This window comes from Marmota monax, unplaced genomic scaffold (assembly GCF_021218885.2).
Source record: "Marmota monax isolate L192 unplaced genomic scaffold, Marmota_monax_Labrador192_F-V1.1 WCK01_AAM20220418_F8-fsc00076, whole genome shotgun sequence".
Taxonomy (NCBI): Eukaryota; Metazoa; Chordata; class Mammalia; order Rodentia; family Sciuridae; genus Marmota; species Marmota monax.
Genome location: NW_026692843.1, coordinates 6133275 through 6148856, shown reverse-complemented (window position 1 = coordinate 6148856; position 15582 = coordinate 6133275). Strand labels below are relative to the sequence as shown.

At 50.5% G+C, this 15582-nt stretch overlaps 1 protein-coding gene across 5 annotated transcripts in view; it reads right to left on the bottom strand.

Annotated features, from left to right (window-relative positions):
* The window catches only part of Mgmt (O-6-methylguanine-DNA methyltransferase), a 234324-nt gene extending 219129 nt beyond the window's left edge, over positions 1-15195 (bottom strand). The window contains exons 1-2 of one of the 5 annotated variants that reach the window (XM_046448832.2): positions 15070-15147; positions 10097-10312 (exon numbers count right to left, since the gene is read on the bottom strand). In XM_046448832.2, the coding sequence (XP_046304788.1) occupies positions 10097-10105 (9 nt within the window). In that variant the 5' untranslated portion in view covers positions 10106-10312; positions 15070-15147. Of the gene's footprint in view, positions 1-10096; positions 10313-15069 lie in introns of all 5 variants that reach the window. The other 4 variants (XM_046448838.2, XM_046448835.2, XM_046448836.2 and 1 more) reach the window with 4 other exon arrangements.
* Between the last annotated feature and the right edge of the window lie 387 nt (positions 15196-15582).

The window sequence follows — 15582 nt, the reverse complement described above, 5'->3', positions numbered from 1 at the left end:
GGAGAAGAGTCATTCAACAGACCCAAAGCCAGAACAGATAGAGATGGCAGGCCCATATAAAAGGCCAAACTGCAACTTACAGAGATGTGAACTACACTGCCTAAAATAAGAAATGCACCTGATGGGATTAAAATATTAGCTAAAGCAGAAGGAAAAAAGGAAACATAATGAAGACATGACACTTTTTAAACCAGCCAGGCTCAGAAACAAAACAAGACGGAAGAAAATGAGCAGAGTGTGAAAGGAATGAGGGAAAACGCCAAGCAGTCCAGCACAAGTGCACTGGGACCCCAGGAAAGGGCAGGGGAGGCAGAACGAAGAATCATTAGCTGTGCTTCACTGAGGGAAAATCCGTACTCACAAATGCAAAAAGCTCAATGAAACCCAAGTTGAAGAAGCATAAAGACAACCCCACCAAGGCAAATAGGCAAATTGCTAAAAACAAGTGACAAAGAGAAAGCCCTACAAGTGGGCAGGGGCAAAAGGACAGATTTCAAATTCACATTCAAAGGAGCAAGCTGAAGAGTGACAGCAAACTGAACATCAGGAACTATGCAAGTCAGGGCACAATGGAACGTCTCTGAGGCATTAAAAGAAGAAATAGTCAACCTAGAATTCTATGAGCAACAGTGTCTTTCAAGTATGCAGTGAAATAAAGACCTTTTCATAAACAAAGACAAAAGCAAGACAATTCATACACCAACAGACACAAACAGACTTAAAAAATTTTGGGTGCAAGTTCAGGTATCAAAACAATGATACTCTACTGAAATTAGAATCTACAAAGAGAAATAAAGAGCTCCAAGAAATGAAAAATATGCAAATAAATGTACATACCTGAGTTTTTTTCTAGTTTTAATCTCCTAAAAGATATTAATAATAAAATATTTTGGAGTTTACTACATGCATAGCAATAAAATGAATATAACAAAAAACGGGATGCAAGAAGTTGAAGTTTGACTATTGTTAGGCTGCACATAAAGCTGAATTATCATATGAATGCTGAGTATGAACATTACACACCCTACAACAACCATGAAAAAATGAAGGAAACTAACAAGCCAACAGTGTAGATTAAAATGTTAAACTAGAATAAAAAAAAATATATTCAAATAATCAGAAAGAAGGCAAGTAGAGAGGAGATGGGCAAACCAAATAAGATGAATAAGAAACAAACAGCAACATGGTGCACTTCAACCCAGCCAAGTTAGTAATTACATAAAATGTAAATCGTAGAAATTCCCAACTGTTAAAAAGACACTGCCAGTTTAGACTTTTTTTAAAGCAACAAACCCAACTGTATTTTTTCGACCAGAAATACAAGTTATTTGTAATGACAAAAACAGACTGAATACAAAAGAAGAGAAAAACGTTTACCAGAGAAACACTAAGGGAAATCTGGAGTAGCTATCTTAAAACCAAACAAGTGATTCCAAACCAAGAACTTGAGCAAGGCTAGATGAGGTCATTTCATAAGGGCAAAGGGTCAAGTCGCCAAAGCCAGAGCAGTTCCCATCTGCGTACCTCCTAAGAAGTCTGAAAGAGAAGCAGCAAGAACGGACAGAACTAAAAGGGGAGGGAGGCAAACCTTCAGTGACAGCTGGAGATTTCCAAACTCCTGCTAATGTACAGGGCAAGCAGACAGAACACCCGTGAGATGCAGATTGGAACAATACTATCAACAAGCCTGACCCCACGGACATTCAAAGAACACTCCACCAGGTGTTCTCAGAACACGTCTTATTTTCAATGGATTCACAAACTTTGATCAAGTTAAATCACGTTGTGGGCAAAAAGCAACTCTCAACCAGCTTAGCAGAAGAGAACTCATAAGAACTCTATCGTCTGACACGAGGTAACTCAGCGGGAGGCCAGAAGAGTATGGGGAAAGTCCCCAAGTGTTTAGAAACGAAGTGCCATACTTCCAAAAACCCAACTCAACAAGAAATGGCAAAGAAAGCTGAAAAGCAGCTGCCCTGAGGGAAATGGAAACGCAGGATAGCCATCTGTGGACTGCAGCCAGGCAGGTGCTCGGAGGAGGGGACTATGAGCACTGACTGTCCATGTGATAACAAAAGAAAGTCAACTAAATGGCCCAAGCATCCACCTTGAACTACAAAAACGAGGGCAAACTAAGCCCAAAGTTAAGCAGAGAGAAAGAAACAATAAAGACAGTAAATCATAAGATAGAAAAGGGAGAAATCAATGAGCCCAAAAGCTAGTTCTCTGAAAAGAAAACCGATAAACTAACCAGGCCAATTAGGAGACAGTGAGAAAAATGCAAATTACCAGTCGTGGGAATTAAAACAAGAACATGACTGAAAATGCTACAGACATTTAAAAGACAAAGGAAAACTAAAATACCAGAGTCCAAAATACTCAACAATTTAAATGAAATGGTCAAATTCCTTGAAAACCATAAAATCTCACACACAAAGTCACTCAAAAAGAAATAAGTGCTCTGAAGAGTGTCCTCCTCTCAGAGATCACCCCACACATAATGAATGGCTCCTGGGAACTCCCCTGAACACGGGCAGCAGAACTGGAGCTATCACCCTGCGGCCAGGAGAGCACTGTGCATGGTGGGTCGGGAGGGGGGCAGCTGAGCTTGGCCTGTGGGAGGGATCCACAGATGACGCGCTTCAGACCTGCATGGCTGCAGAGGCCTTCTCAGAAGTGAGCAAAGGGAGGCTGTGGGACAGAAGTGGTGGCATCAACAAGTACGTGCTGTGGCATGTGTCAATATCTGGAAGACCTGCGTGACTCAGAGGAAGCCACGTTTCCCGTGGGAACAACGAATCACACCATGAGACCCCTGGAGCACCAGACGCACCAGTGGGTTTTCACGTCATGGCGTCCACCAGGCCCCTGGCCAGGCTGACCCCTTCCTCTCACCCACCGCACCTCAGGAAACCAGACCTGTCCAGCTCCGAAGGCCTGTCACAGAACATCCGCGTGCATTCGAGAAAGATAGAAAGACCGCTGCCCTTCCCAACTCCCACCTGCGCGAGGCCCGTCTGCCCAGGCTTCCACCAACTCACACGAGGTGCATGTGGGGGCAGGCATGACAGCCCCACTGCCTTCTGTGATGCAGACACCCAGGTCTGAGGAAAAGTACCAACCCCACCTCAATATGCCTTTTTATGGAAAATACAGCTACTATTCATTTAAAAAAGTCACTTATTGGGGCTGGGGTTGTGGCTCAGTGGAAGAGCTCTTGCCTAGCATGGTGAGGCACTGGGTTCAATTCTCAGCACCACACATAGATAAATAAAGGTCCACTAACAACTAATAAAAATATTTTTTTAAATGTCATTTATGAAATCTAACAGATATATGATTGTTTAAATGAATTAACAGATTTTTAAATTACTCAACATTCATTTGCAGAGGGACAAATAGCAATGCAGTTGCCCCCTGTATCTTGGCATCCAAAGATTAAACCCACTGTAGATTGAAAGTATTGAGAAGAAAACTGTGCCCAAAGTTTATTAGGAGATTCTAACAGACAATTATCTAGATGGCGTTTGTGCTGTATTTGGTATTGTAAGAAAGACAGAGATGATCTAAAGTGCCTGGGAGGACTGCATACACTACATGCAAATACCGTGCTCTTCACATAAGGGACCTGCACGCCCTTGGGTTCTGGCATCTGAGGAAGGTCCTGGAACCACCACCACCACCACCCCCACCCCCAAGAAAACTGAGGGTCAATGTGTGTAATCACACCACCTTCTGAGGATTCCCAGGTAGTTTTAGGAGCTCAGAAAAGTTCTACCATCAAATAGTGAGCAGACCCCTGGCTTAGAGGGAGTCCACTCACTATCCCAGCCCTCTGCAGCCCAAAGGCCTCTTGGGGACCTGCTGCCCCAATGGCACAATGAGGAGACCTGGGAGCACACCAGGCCCTTCACCTGACAAGGGACATGAGAGCCCTGTCCCTGCCACAGGAAGATACCTGATGTCCCACTGTTTAAAAGTGCTCCCTCCACCCTCCCTCTGCCAACACCACCTGACAAACTTTCCACACGGTTGTGATGCCTTCTCTCTAGGAGACCTCCTTGTAAAGCTCCACTAGGGATTATCATGACGTCAGTGTCGTCGCGGGTCAATGAAGAACACTGTGGCACAGTGGGTCAGTACAGGAACACAAGACCACATGAAACCATTTCAATACATCAGACTTTGGGTCAAGATGAAAGATGAAAAAATATCTATATCAAGCAATCTATTCTAATTGGGTTCCCATGGTAACTGTACAATGGGGTTTTTCAATATAACATCCCAAAGGCCCAATGCACACTTGTAAAATACACCTCCAGCAGCCAAACTGTTTTTGCACTACAGCACTCCCAGGAAGATCAATTACTGCACGTCCCCACCCTGACCATTAGTGGCAGGAGCCATTAACACCATTGGCCACATTAGCATAAGTCATGGAAGGAGCACGGGCATATCACAAAAATCACACAGAACTAATCACACACCTCAGACCCATCAAACATGTATGAGCAACACACAGACAGAACCGTTGTCACAACCACATTTATGAACCTAAGAAATCAAGCCAGCCACACGCTACCCATTATGCCTCTCTCATTGATTTCAAGGATAAGCAGAATCAATCATTAATAATTACATTATAAGATGACCCTTGAGGTCAATCATATTCTTAGAGACTCCCACTATGGAATTAAACAACAAACGTAGCTGTGCTAATAAATAAATAAAGGTAACTGAGAAGAATTACTCCTAAGTATTGACGGTCCATTCCGCAACCCAGGACTCTGGCTTCACCTGTGCTGACCATGGCAGTTTCTCTCCCTACCACACCTGGGCCCCAAAACAGGCTCACAAGGACACAGGGCCAGCACACGCTGTAGCCACAGAGGCCAGAGGGTGCTCAGCACAGGCAAGATCCATCAGGAAAAAGCTCACACTCTGAGTTTTCTTTCCAACAACTCTACATATCCCCATGGATTTGATAATATTCTGCAGACCTACAATCCACAGCACAAACTAGTCAGTTGGACAGAAACGAGTTTAAGGACCTCCTACCTTTTTCTACCTAACCCCATCAACTGCCTACATGTGATGCAGTCCAGCCTGGTGCAGGTGTGGGCTGGCAGCCTTTAGGTGGGAATGTCTTGCTAGGTCTCCAGCTCAACAGGAAGCTGCACATATTCTCAGAGAGGCAGCTCAACTCCAAAGGCAGTCAAGTCCATGTTTCTGAGAACTGCTGCTTTTGTCCAGCAGGATGGCCAACTGCCGCTCCTGGGTCCAGTCAGGGTAAGGGTCTCTACAGACCAAGCTCAAGAGAAAAAAATCTCAGCTGTGCTGTGCAGACTGGCCCTGAATCCCTCCTCTTGCTGAAGAAACCCGTCTCCCCAGCATGGACGCTGGTCTTCTCTCCTGTGTCCCATCGGAGCCTGGGTGACGACGCCACAGACCAAGGGCCGTCTGTGTGTCCTTCTGCCTGGCCTGCTACACCCCATCCGCTGGGGTCCTGGTGCTCGCCATGGCTTCGGTTCACTGTGTTCTTGCACTCCTGGGCACACATCTTGTGGGATGCCCAGACTAAACAGACCAGGTGTCCTCATCCACACAGTGCGGCTGCTCACAATGCCAGCACGTTTGGTGCTTCAGAATGACGTTCGTGGTCGCTGTGCCTGTGCACTGGTCGGCTCCAGTGGCCACATCACCACAACACACTCTTGTCTCCTTGGTGCTGGGTCTGTAGCATTTCCGTTCAGGAGAACATTCCACTGCTCAGGTTCCTGGTAAGAGCTCCCCTCCCACCCTCCTGGCTCTCGGTCAGCCACCCACCTCCTCCTTGTGTCCTCACAGGGCCAGAGAGAGGTCCCCTTCCCCTCCCAACGAGGCACCAGTCCTGTTGGATCAGGACCTCACACCTACGCCTCAGCTGGCCCTGGCCATCTCCTGAAGGACCCATCTCCAAATACAGCCACACTGGGGTCAGGACTCCACCACCTGAATTTGGGGATATAGTGCTATCCACAGTACCCCGTGGATAGCACACTCTGTTGGTCCTCCTGTCAGGCAGAGGCTACAGCCCAGCCTCTGAGGGCTCCCAGCCCAAAATTCCAGCATCGACAGATTCCAGTAAAGCAGGAAATGGGGTGCAATTCAGCAGGCCCAAGGAGGCAGCCAGGGGCTGATGTGCCTCTGTGCTACCCAAGACCTGGGGAGGCCCAGAGGGGGGCAAGGAGCAGGGGGTGTGTGCTTCAGGCATGTCAGAGGTCACCAAGGCTATGGGGGGTCTGCAAAGAGAAGGGACTTGGGCCTCCTGCCTGCTTGGGGTCTTTCTGCCCTGATTCTGACTGAAGGCCAAGGGGACTCAAGCTAGTGGCCGAGAGCCAGCAATCCAGTTAGAGTGCCAGGGTGACCAATGTCCCTGTTGGCTCAGGACTTGCCTAGTGTGGCAATTGGAAGTCCTCTACCCTGAAAATGGCTGGTCCCCTATGGTGGAGGGAACCGTGTCTCCCACAGCCTGTGCACTCACTCAGCACAAGACCATGATGATCAGTTGTGGCCAGCAGTGGGTGACCTTGGACTTGAAGAGTGTGACCTCACTTTAGAGCCAGAGCATCACTCCAGGTTACAATTCTGGCAGCAAGTCAGAAGTCATGTGCTACGCGCGGCCTGCACTGGCCTCCCTGTCTGACCCAGGGGGACGCAGTCTCCATTAGTACCCACCTCAAGGAGACTGATGGGCCTCAGGAGGCGTAGGGACTGGTGACCAGAAGCATGCTGGCACAACAGCCTGCATCTATCTGACTCGACAGCTTTATCTGACAATCACAATCATGACGGAAACAAATTCTTTACACAATAAAGAATGGTACACATGGGTTTTCTGGGGATCGCTGGCTAAATCCAGTAACTTTTAGAAATACATCATTTCTTTTCTTTGCCAATTATTCTGGAAACTTCCTTTTGAGTGCTAAAAGCCTCACTAAAGAGCAGTGCCTTTCCCAAGCACAACTCCTCTGCGTGTGTGCTGTGGATGTGACGTGCTTCCTCCTGAGTCCCTGTCATCCAGGAGGTGTGAGGCTCGTCACTGGCAGCATCACTGAAACTAGACCATGACACAGGGACGCTGAGACTGTGAAGGTCCATCCCATGGAGCTTCCCTGAGCTCTGGATTTACTCCACGGACCCTGCAAGGCCTGTCAGTCCTCAAGCCCCCACTCTGACCCTGCCCTGGGTCCTTCCAGCACACCAACTTGACCACGCAGTGTCCCACCCCACAGTCCATCCCCGGAGTCTCTCTCAGACCTTCCTACGGCTGTCACCTCTCATCAATTTCCACCCAACAGCCACCTGCTCAGAGGGCCACCTCCACATCTTCACTATTAACTACCTGCCACAGAAGCCAAATCCCCGAGTCTGTGACACCCTCGCAGCAACCCTCACAGGTGGTCTTTCTGACCCCAAGGGGGCCCTCGAAAGCCTGCCATGGCCTGAATGTGTCTCCCCAACTTTCACGTGTCGGAACCGCGACTGCTCAGTGTAGCAGTCAGGGCTGACAGAGGCGTCTGGTCACAGGGGGCAGAGGCCACATGATTTGATTTTTACCTTTGTCATGGGAACAGGTGCTCTGCCACAAGAACTTGACCCCTTTCCTGTCTCCCAGGCACCACTGGCTCTTCCACTCTCTGTATGAGTCAAGGCAGCACAAGCCCTCACCAGACCCTGAATCTGCCAGCTTCCTAACTGTGGGCCCAGAGAAACCTTCTTCTGCATGAAGTACCCAGTCTCAAGCCCTTTATTATAGCATCAGAAGACAGTCTAGGCCAGAGCCCATCAGGAAGGAAGCCTGACCCCATGGCCCTCAGACAGCACAGGGGCCCAGGGGCCAGCAAGGGGACCCCTGAGGATACCATCAGCACACCAGCAGCCAAGACACTCTGCAGTCTTTATCTAAGTAAACTCAGCACACGCTTTATTTGTAATTTACATTCAGATGTGACTGTACACTTGAAACTTGGCTGTTTGATTTTAAAGATCTGCTGCCACCTGCGGAAAGCACAGGTTGCCCCCCTTGGCGTGCAGGCTGGAGTGGGGGAGCCCGCTAATGAGCCACCTTCCTCCCTGCTGACAGTTCTGCCTGAACGAACAGTTCCAATAAGCCGGTGTCCCCACCTCAGAGCCCAGTTGCCAGGCAAGGCAAAGGGATGATCACCCTTTGGGATCAGTCAGGTAGGGCCCTCTGCTTCCCCAGGAGGCATTTTTTTAAAAAATTCACACAAAAGCATAGAACTCAATATCTTCTTCCTTCTTGATAAGCAAAATGATCCTAACCATAGTAATCTCTCATAACCTTCTCTCTCCCACCCACACAGCAACAGTGAGGACCCACGGGCTGGCCCCAACATCCATGGCATTGTCCCACGGCCAGGCCCACTGCCACCAACCCACCCCATCTGGCCCACACCTGGGCACTTCTGATGACCTGGTGCACCTGCTCACAACACCTGGAGAAAAGATGCAGCACAGACCCGCTCTCCAGCAGCGACTCTGCCTGGCTACTCCACTTCCTGTCCTACCACCCCACACCCTACTCACACTGAACGACTGGCCGGTCCCTAGATGCTCCTAGAGTCCACATTCCCGCTACTTTGCCCAGAATGCCTTGCCCCTTGGGAAAACCTCCCAAAAAGCCCACAGACGCTTGGGCCACGGGAGGTGGTGGGGCAGCAGTAAGCTGTGGGGCCTGCTCGCTCTCCAGGTGCTCCTCATCCCTCTGCCCCACAGCACTGGTCCTCCACCCTCAAATGGGGTGTGACAAGAGGGCAATGCACCCACAGGCTGGGCCATCTCACCACGTCTGCCTGCACTCAGCCCAGCTAAGATTCTGCATGGGCCTCACAGGGAGCCTGAGCAGCTCCAAGCAGGGACAGCCTTGGACAGCTGCTTTTCCACAATCCGAAGGACGATGCCTGGTGACGCTGGTATTAGAAAACCTTAACTGAATATGCAGGTGCGGTTCAATGCATGCTCTATCTCGCCCCCCAGGACCTCCAGCACCTCCTTGGCTGCACTCCTGCAAGGTGACATGGCAGTGGTGAAAAGCTGCACTTGGCCATCAAATAAATCCAGGTGGAAAACAAAACCCTGCCAGTCCCGTGTGCCTCGTGCAAGTCACTCTGCCTCTCAGTACCCTGTCCCTTCACATGCTAACCAAGATGCTGACAGCAGCTATCTCAGGTGAGCCTACTGATTTAATAAGAGGGTCTGTGTACAGCAAGGAGCACACAGGGCTCTAATAACACTGCCAGGGTGAAGTGACCCGAGATAGGAGGGTAAAGAGACCCCGAACCAAGACGCCTTCACACACACACACACACACACACACATATACACACACACACATCACTGCAGATTGTAGGGTTTTGACAAAGCATACCCAAGGGGCCCAAGTAACCCCTTGCCACTGTGGTATGAGCAGTCACACATGAGGAAATACTGTCACTGCTGGTGGCTCTGCTGGTTCCTGGCCACTGCCATTGTGTCGGATCCTGCGTCTGGTCCTTCGGGAAGTTCTTTCAACTTCACAGACTGGTTGTGTCAAGCCTCTTAGAGACCGTGACGGGGCTGTCTTGGACTGGCAGGTGCCACAGGAGCACACAGGAAGCCTGCCTGCCTGCTAGGGCCAGAGAGGCACCCCTGCCATGGCAGGTCACACCTGAACCTTGGGGACTCGGCCAGAGAGGGCAGCCTGTGTTCCAGCGCCTCTTCCTAACACCCCTCTAAAAGGACAGAGAGGCGGCAGAGCAAACCACCTCCTGCAGACAAAAGGCATCCCAGACACCCAGGGCACCAGCCCGGAGACACCACACACTGCAGGCCAAACAAAAGCCTGTGGCACCTGGAATTCCAGGTCACTGGAGGTGGAACACCTCGGGCTGGCCAGTCTCTCATCCACCACCAAGAACAGTTCAGTGACCATGTTAACCAGTGCCACTGTGACTATTCAGGGCCAGCAGTGCCAGTCTGGTGGGATCCCTAAGTGTGAGGACATTGTCATGGCTCGCCTCAGGGAAGCCACACCCTGAAGGTTAAGTGAGCTTACCATGGCCATTAGCAGTCAGCAGGGAGCCAGGTCCAAGCTGAGCCACTCTGATCTCCAGAAGCCACACCAGTGACCACTAACTGGGAAGGCTTGGGACGTGCGAATCTGTCAAGGTGCTGATGGAGGGAAACAAGCATGTTGACTCCTGCAGGGACACACAGAAGCTGGTTGACCCGGAAGAAAATGAGGATTCTGATCAGCTGCTCACTGGCTGGCCTGCAGGGACATGAGGATTCTGATTGGCTGCTTGCCCTCTTGCGGTTTCAAATTAAGATTTCTATCATGTAGCATGTTTTACTTTATAAAACACCCATTTAACTTTTCCTGTGCTTTTACTTATCCAGGTGGACAGAGTAAGCCGGTTATTGCTATTCGAGAGATGAGGGGGCAGCTGGGGAAATGCTTAGCAGCCCCAAGTCCCCCAGCCAGTAGATGACACCATCAGAGTCACATGCATTGTTCTCCCCATACACAGCTCTGGTGCATACTATATAACCACTCTGTCCAATTCCACAAAGACGTGCTCCGTTGTATATTTGAAAGTTAACCCTCACCTGAGACATGACAGCACATCTATCCAGTCAGGGAGAAAGGCCAAGCAAGCCACTCTGAAGGACAAAGAGGAGGGACATGTCTGTGGCTGTCCATGCTTCACATCTGTTCATAAAACCAATGCCAAAGCTTTGGCAACATCGGCATCTTTTGTTATAACCACAAAACCAAAAACCTCAATGCTCTAATATCACGTTGGGTTTGCATTCTGAAGAGATTCACATCTCTAAGGAGTTACAAGACCACGCGCAAATCCAGGTGCACAGGCATCTCTGAACAAGGGGAGCTGCGGATGAACTACAGCTTGTTGGAGCCTCCCAGAGGGGCTCAGACTGCCCAGAGGAGCCTAACCAGCACCCCCTGGAGAGCCTGAAAAGAGGTGGATCCCCAGGTTCTGACCCCACAATCAGCCTTTCTAACCAGTACTCTCAGACACTCTGATATCAGCGGGGCTCGGACACGTTTGCAATTCTGCCCTTGTTGCCCACAAACAGCCCACCTCATGGAGAGCAGCATGTCCCAGGGGCTGGCTCATCAGGCCTTGCTGGAGCCTCAGTCCAGGAAGACTCCCACCACTACTACCAGCAGCAGCCAGACTGTGCCCAGCCCCCACTTGCAGGTCCTGTAGGCTGGGGAGTGAGATGAAGCTAAGTTTAAAAACAAATAAAGAGTAACGACCAGGTATTACATCTCCTACTTTGCCCTGAAATTCATTCCCTCTTCATCCATGTATCTCTGAAATCCAGTACTGGAATTGTCCAATTTGTCAATAAGGTGAGTTTTCTAAACTACTATCCATATGACTCAATTTGTCAGTAAAAACTGCCACCAGCGCTGTGCTTGCAAAAAATGTCCATAAATGCATTATTGCAACCAGCAGATCGATGTCTATAATAAAAACACATAGATTTAACAAGTGTCGGCCCTTTACGAGTCACACCATTGGTGGGCTCTGCATTCAGGGTCACCCTGGACTTCTGGGAATGGGCCACAGAGCTGGGGCTGGATGCTGTACTGACTCCTAAAGTGCTACAGGCAGGAAATTATTCTAACAAGAGAATTTCAGGAAGAGTAGTATGGACATACAGCCATTTACTGCTCTCTCACGAGCCCTTTCATGGCCACACACGCATCCACGAAGTCAAATCCAACAGCCATAAGGAAGCGTTTGCATAGAACTGTTAGCTGGTTTGACAAGAGCTACACTACAGGCCTACAGAGTTTTCTCCAGATGGGATATGGGGGACATGAGGCTCCTTGGAGACCCCACTTTGCTGCTGAGCCACAAACTCAGCTGAAGACAACTTGTGGTATAGAGAACAGGTTTCAACAAATGCACATGGCCATGGGTGTCACCACGGGGCCAGTAGCAGGCCATTTATTTGGTTCTCTTGCTGGGGCTGACTTTCCAACACAGTGCAATAGACTGGCCTAACTGTAAGCGATGCCTAGCACTTGAGCTAGACACAGCACGTGGCCCCTTGACATGTGAGTCACATCTGCCCAAGCCACCAATTCCTTCAAAACGTGCAAAAAAGGAGACAAAAAAGATTCACTCCTCTTCTTAGACCACTCCTTTTAATAATTACACAAAAGAATAAGTTCTTCATAGGCACTGCCTGGTGTTCCCCAAAACATGTGGTCCCCCTCAGTAAGTTCTTTATCATGGTTAATTTTTTTTAAGACAAGAGAAAACCAAACAATATCCACAGACAAGAAAATATGCAGAAGTTACATAAAAGCCAAGAATTTAGGCCACAATACTGGATCTCTAACGTTTACCCACCTAAGCCCAGGATATGCCTCCAGAGCAAGGGGAACAGTGCATCACATACTCGCCCCCAAAACCTTTCACTTTCACTTCAAAACAACAGCAGGGGCTGGCTGCTGATCTGAACAGGCTGCCACAGAGCCCAAGCTCACCAGATGGCACCTATGGTGTCCTGTCTCTGATTTTAAGACCTTCAGGCAGGCTTGAGTGAGTCTGCAGCAGACGCCAGCTCTGAGAAAGCAGCTGCATCAGTCTACCTAATCCAGGGGACAGGGCAGGGGCTGGTTGCCTTTCACCTGAAGTTCAGAGACCCAACCAGAAGCCAAAGGTCTCAGGGGCAGTGGACCTAGACCAGGGTGCTGAACCAGGGAGCTGGCTGGGTCAGGGTGAAATGTGAGCAAACCTGGTGCACAGAGGGTCCTGACTCACATGGTTTAACCTGTGCTGTTCCAACTTCACCACGGTGCGAAAGCACACGCATTCAGCAGACAACAAACTTTGAATGTTTAAATTGAGTTTTTCCCCAGGTAGCAATATGCAGTAAGATACTGTGATCCTGGCAGACACTGCGGCAGCCCCAGTCACAGATGAGGCAGGCGACCCTGGTGTGCCTGTGGCTGAGTGAGGTATTCAGGAGGCCAGGCACACTCAGCGCAGCCTGGCCTGCAGCATGGTCAGCCGCGTTGTATCTGTTAGGACACATCCCTGTCACCAGTGGAGGAACACACATCATACTCCCAGATGGTCAAAGAAAAGAGAATTCAGAAAATACTGCTTCCCACGTTTTCCGTTAAGAAGAACAGACTCCAAACTGAAAAGGGCACGAAGGGGAGACTTAAAGTCCTGATGGTTTGAATCACTAGCTACTAAATGGTTCTCCTCTGGAAAACAAGAAAAATGGCAGCAATTTAGAAGGTCTATTTTATTAATGAATACTTAGGAGAGTCAAGTGCTTAGGTCTCCTGAGAAAGGAGGAACAAACTCCAGGGGAACTTTAGGAAAGGCGAGATCTATGGCCCTCCATGTCACTCCTTCTCTGCAGGAGGGACACCAGGCCAGACACCAGATTCAGTGATGGAAGGCTGAGCAGGAGACAAGGCTGGCCCAGCGTGAGCCACTGACCTTAAAGCAGGACCCTGAGAGCCATGCTCTTCTCTCAGAGGAAGGCAGGCTTAGGAATCTCAGCAGCTGAGCCATACCCAGTGTGTACCTAGGACTCCGCTGCATTAAACCCTGCTAACACTGAAGCCCTTTCAAAGTAGTGCAAGATATCAGTAGTTAAATCCAGCTATTATAATAAAGATTTTTTTTTCTAATGAAAGGAGTATTTACACAGAGAAGCACCTCAAAGCAGTGTACTTGAGGCCTGGTTCCTATAGCTCCAGACTGGAAGACTCACCTCTACTGTTAAATTGTAACAAGATAAACAAGAGGCGGGGCCCAGGGAGAAATGGAAGCCCTCCTAGTGTGGGCCACTTTCCCTGGCCACTTGCAGGCTCTGGTTCCTGGCAGATCCCTCAATAATGCTCTGAGTTAACAAAATTAACTACCAGATGGGTACCCCACCCTCCATGCCAGTGTGCTTCGCCTTTCATCCTCAGGGGTGTTTCAGCCACTGAGAGACCCATGAAAATAACCAAAGCAGGTTGTGATCCTCTGTCAGGGAGGGGGGGGGGGCGTGAAGAGGTGGATCTGTCTAGCAGAGACACCACAGGTTTACATTTGGTTATATATTTAAACCAGTTAACTCTTAGCTCTTTATGTTTAACAGATGGTGTACTCCAGACCACTGCGGTGACCCCTCTGGACAGAGCTGCTTCCCTGTGTCTGACCATGGTCCAACCACCCAAAGGTTTTACATACACATAGAAATCTTGCTTTCCCCGACAGAAAGCCAGCTACTGGGCTGAGGCAACCAAGAGTAAATACCATTCTGAGACTCAGGAAATGATGAACCTAACGAGTGAGGAGTGAGGAATACATACTTTAGAATTACTCTCCTGTATTATCACCAACTGGGGAATCAGGGTGCCAAGTGTAAATGGCTCTCCAACTCCACGTGTTTACTCTAAGTGTTTATGGACCCAATTAGGGCATAATGTATACAAACAGCAGCCCTGATAAGTGGAGCACCCTGGAACTCTGTACTCCTCTATGCTGTCTCAAGCAAGAAGGAAACAGGGGCTCTGCACAAGCAGCATGCTAAAGGCTTGTTGCAAGAAGGACTGAGCAGGGGTTTCTGGAATCTTCCTGGAAGAAAGGGGGAGTGCCCCGCCCCCCTCCGTGTGCTGTGCCTTCAACACTAAAGAGCAGTAGAGTGGGCAGGGACACCTCAGGGTCCAAGTCTGGCTTCAGCAATGCCTTGAAAGTGTTGACCATCTGGAGGTGTGATGGGGACAGCCACAACCACCATGCCAGGCCACTATTACCGGAGTGCAACTTGGCCTGTGAACTCCAAGCCCAGGGGAAGGCAGGGCATTCCTGAGTTTCACCTGGGGCACACGTGGGGCCGGTCCCTGAGGGCTGGGTGGGGGAGGGCGCCCATAAGACTACTCGTGGGCGGTTGCGATTGTCCCTCAGGCTCCCGACGCCCGCTCTCCCCAGGGACAGCCCGGCACTGTGCTGGGAAGGAGGTGATCCAGACACTCACCAACTTGCAAGGATGCTGACCGCCAAAAACTGCGAGCACCAGGACACAAGTGCTCAGGAACTGGTCTGCCCAGGCACTCACGGGGCCGAAGGGGCGGGGCCTACGAGGACGCGGCAGGGCGGGGCCGCAGACCTCGGGGAGGGGAGCGAGCTGGGGAAGCAGGGGCGGGTCCTGGGAGAGTCGGGGCGGAGCCGGGTGGCGGACAGCGTGGGGGCGGGGCCTTCTGGGGGCGGGGCCTGCGGGAGGAATCGGGGCGGGCCTGTGGGATCGGGGCGGGGCGGGGCCTGCGGGCAGGACCGGGGCGGGGCCGGGGCCCGCCGGAAGCGGAGCCGAGAGCAGCTCGGCTGGCGATGGAGCATGCCCAGTGCACGGCCCGGCCGGCCGCTCTGCGCAACCTCCCTGGGCGCCTCGTCTACGGGTCTGGCGTCGGGCAGCGTCTGCCGGTTGCCCCTCGGCCTGCCTCGGCCTCTGGGCTCCGCGGCTCAGTGTCCCTGCTCGTGACCCTGCCAGCCC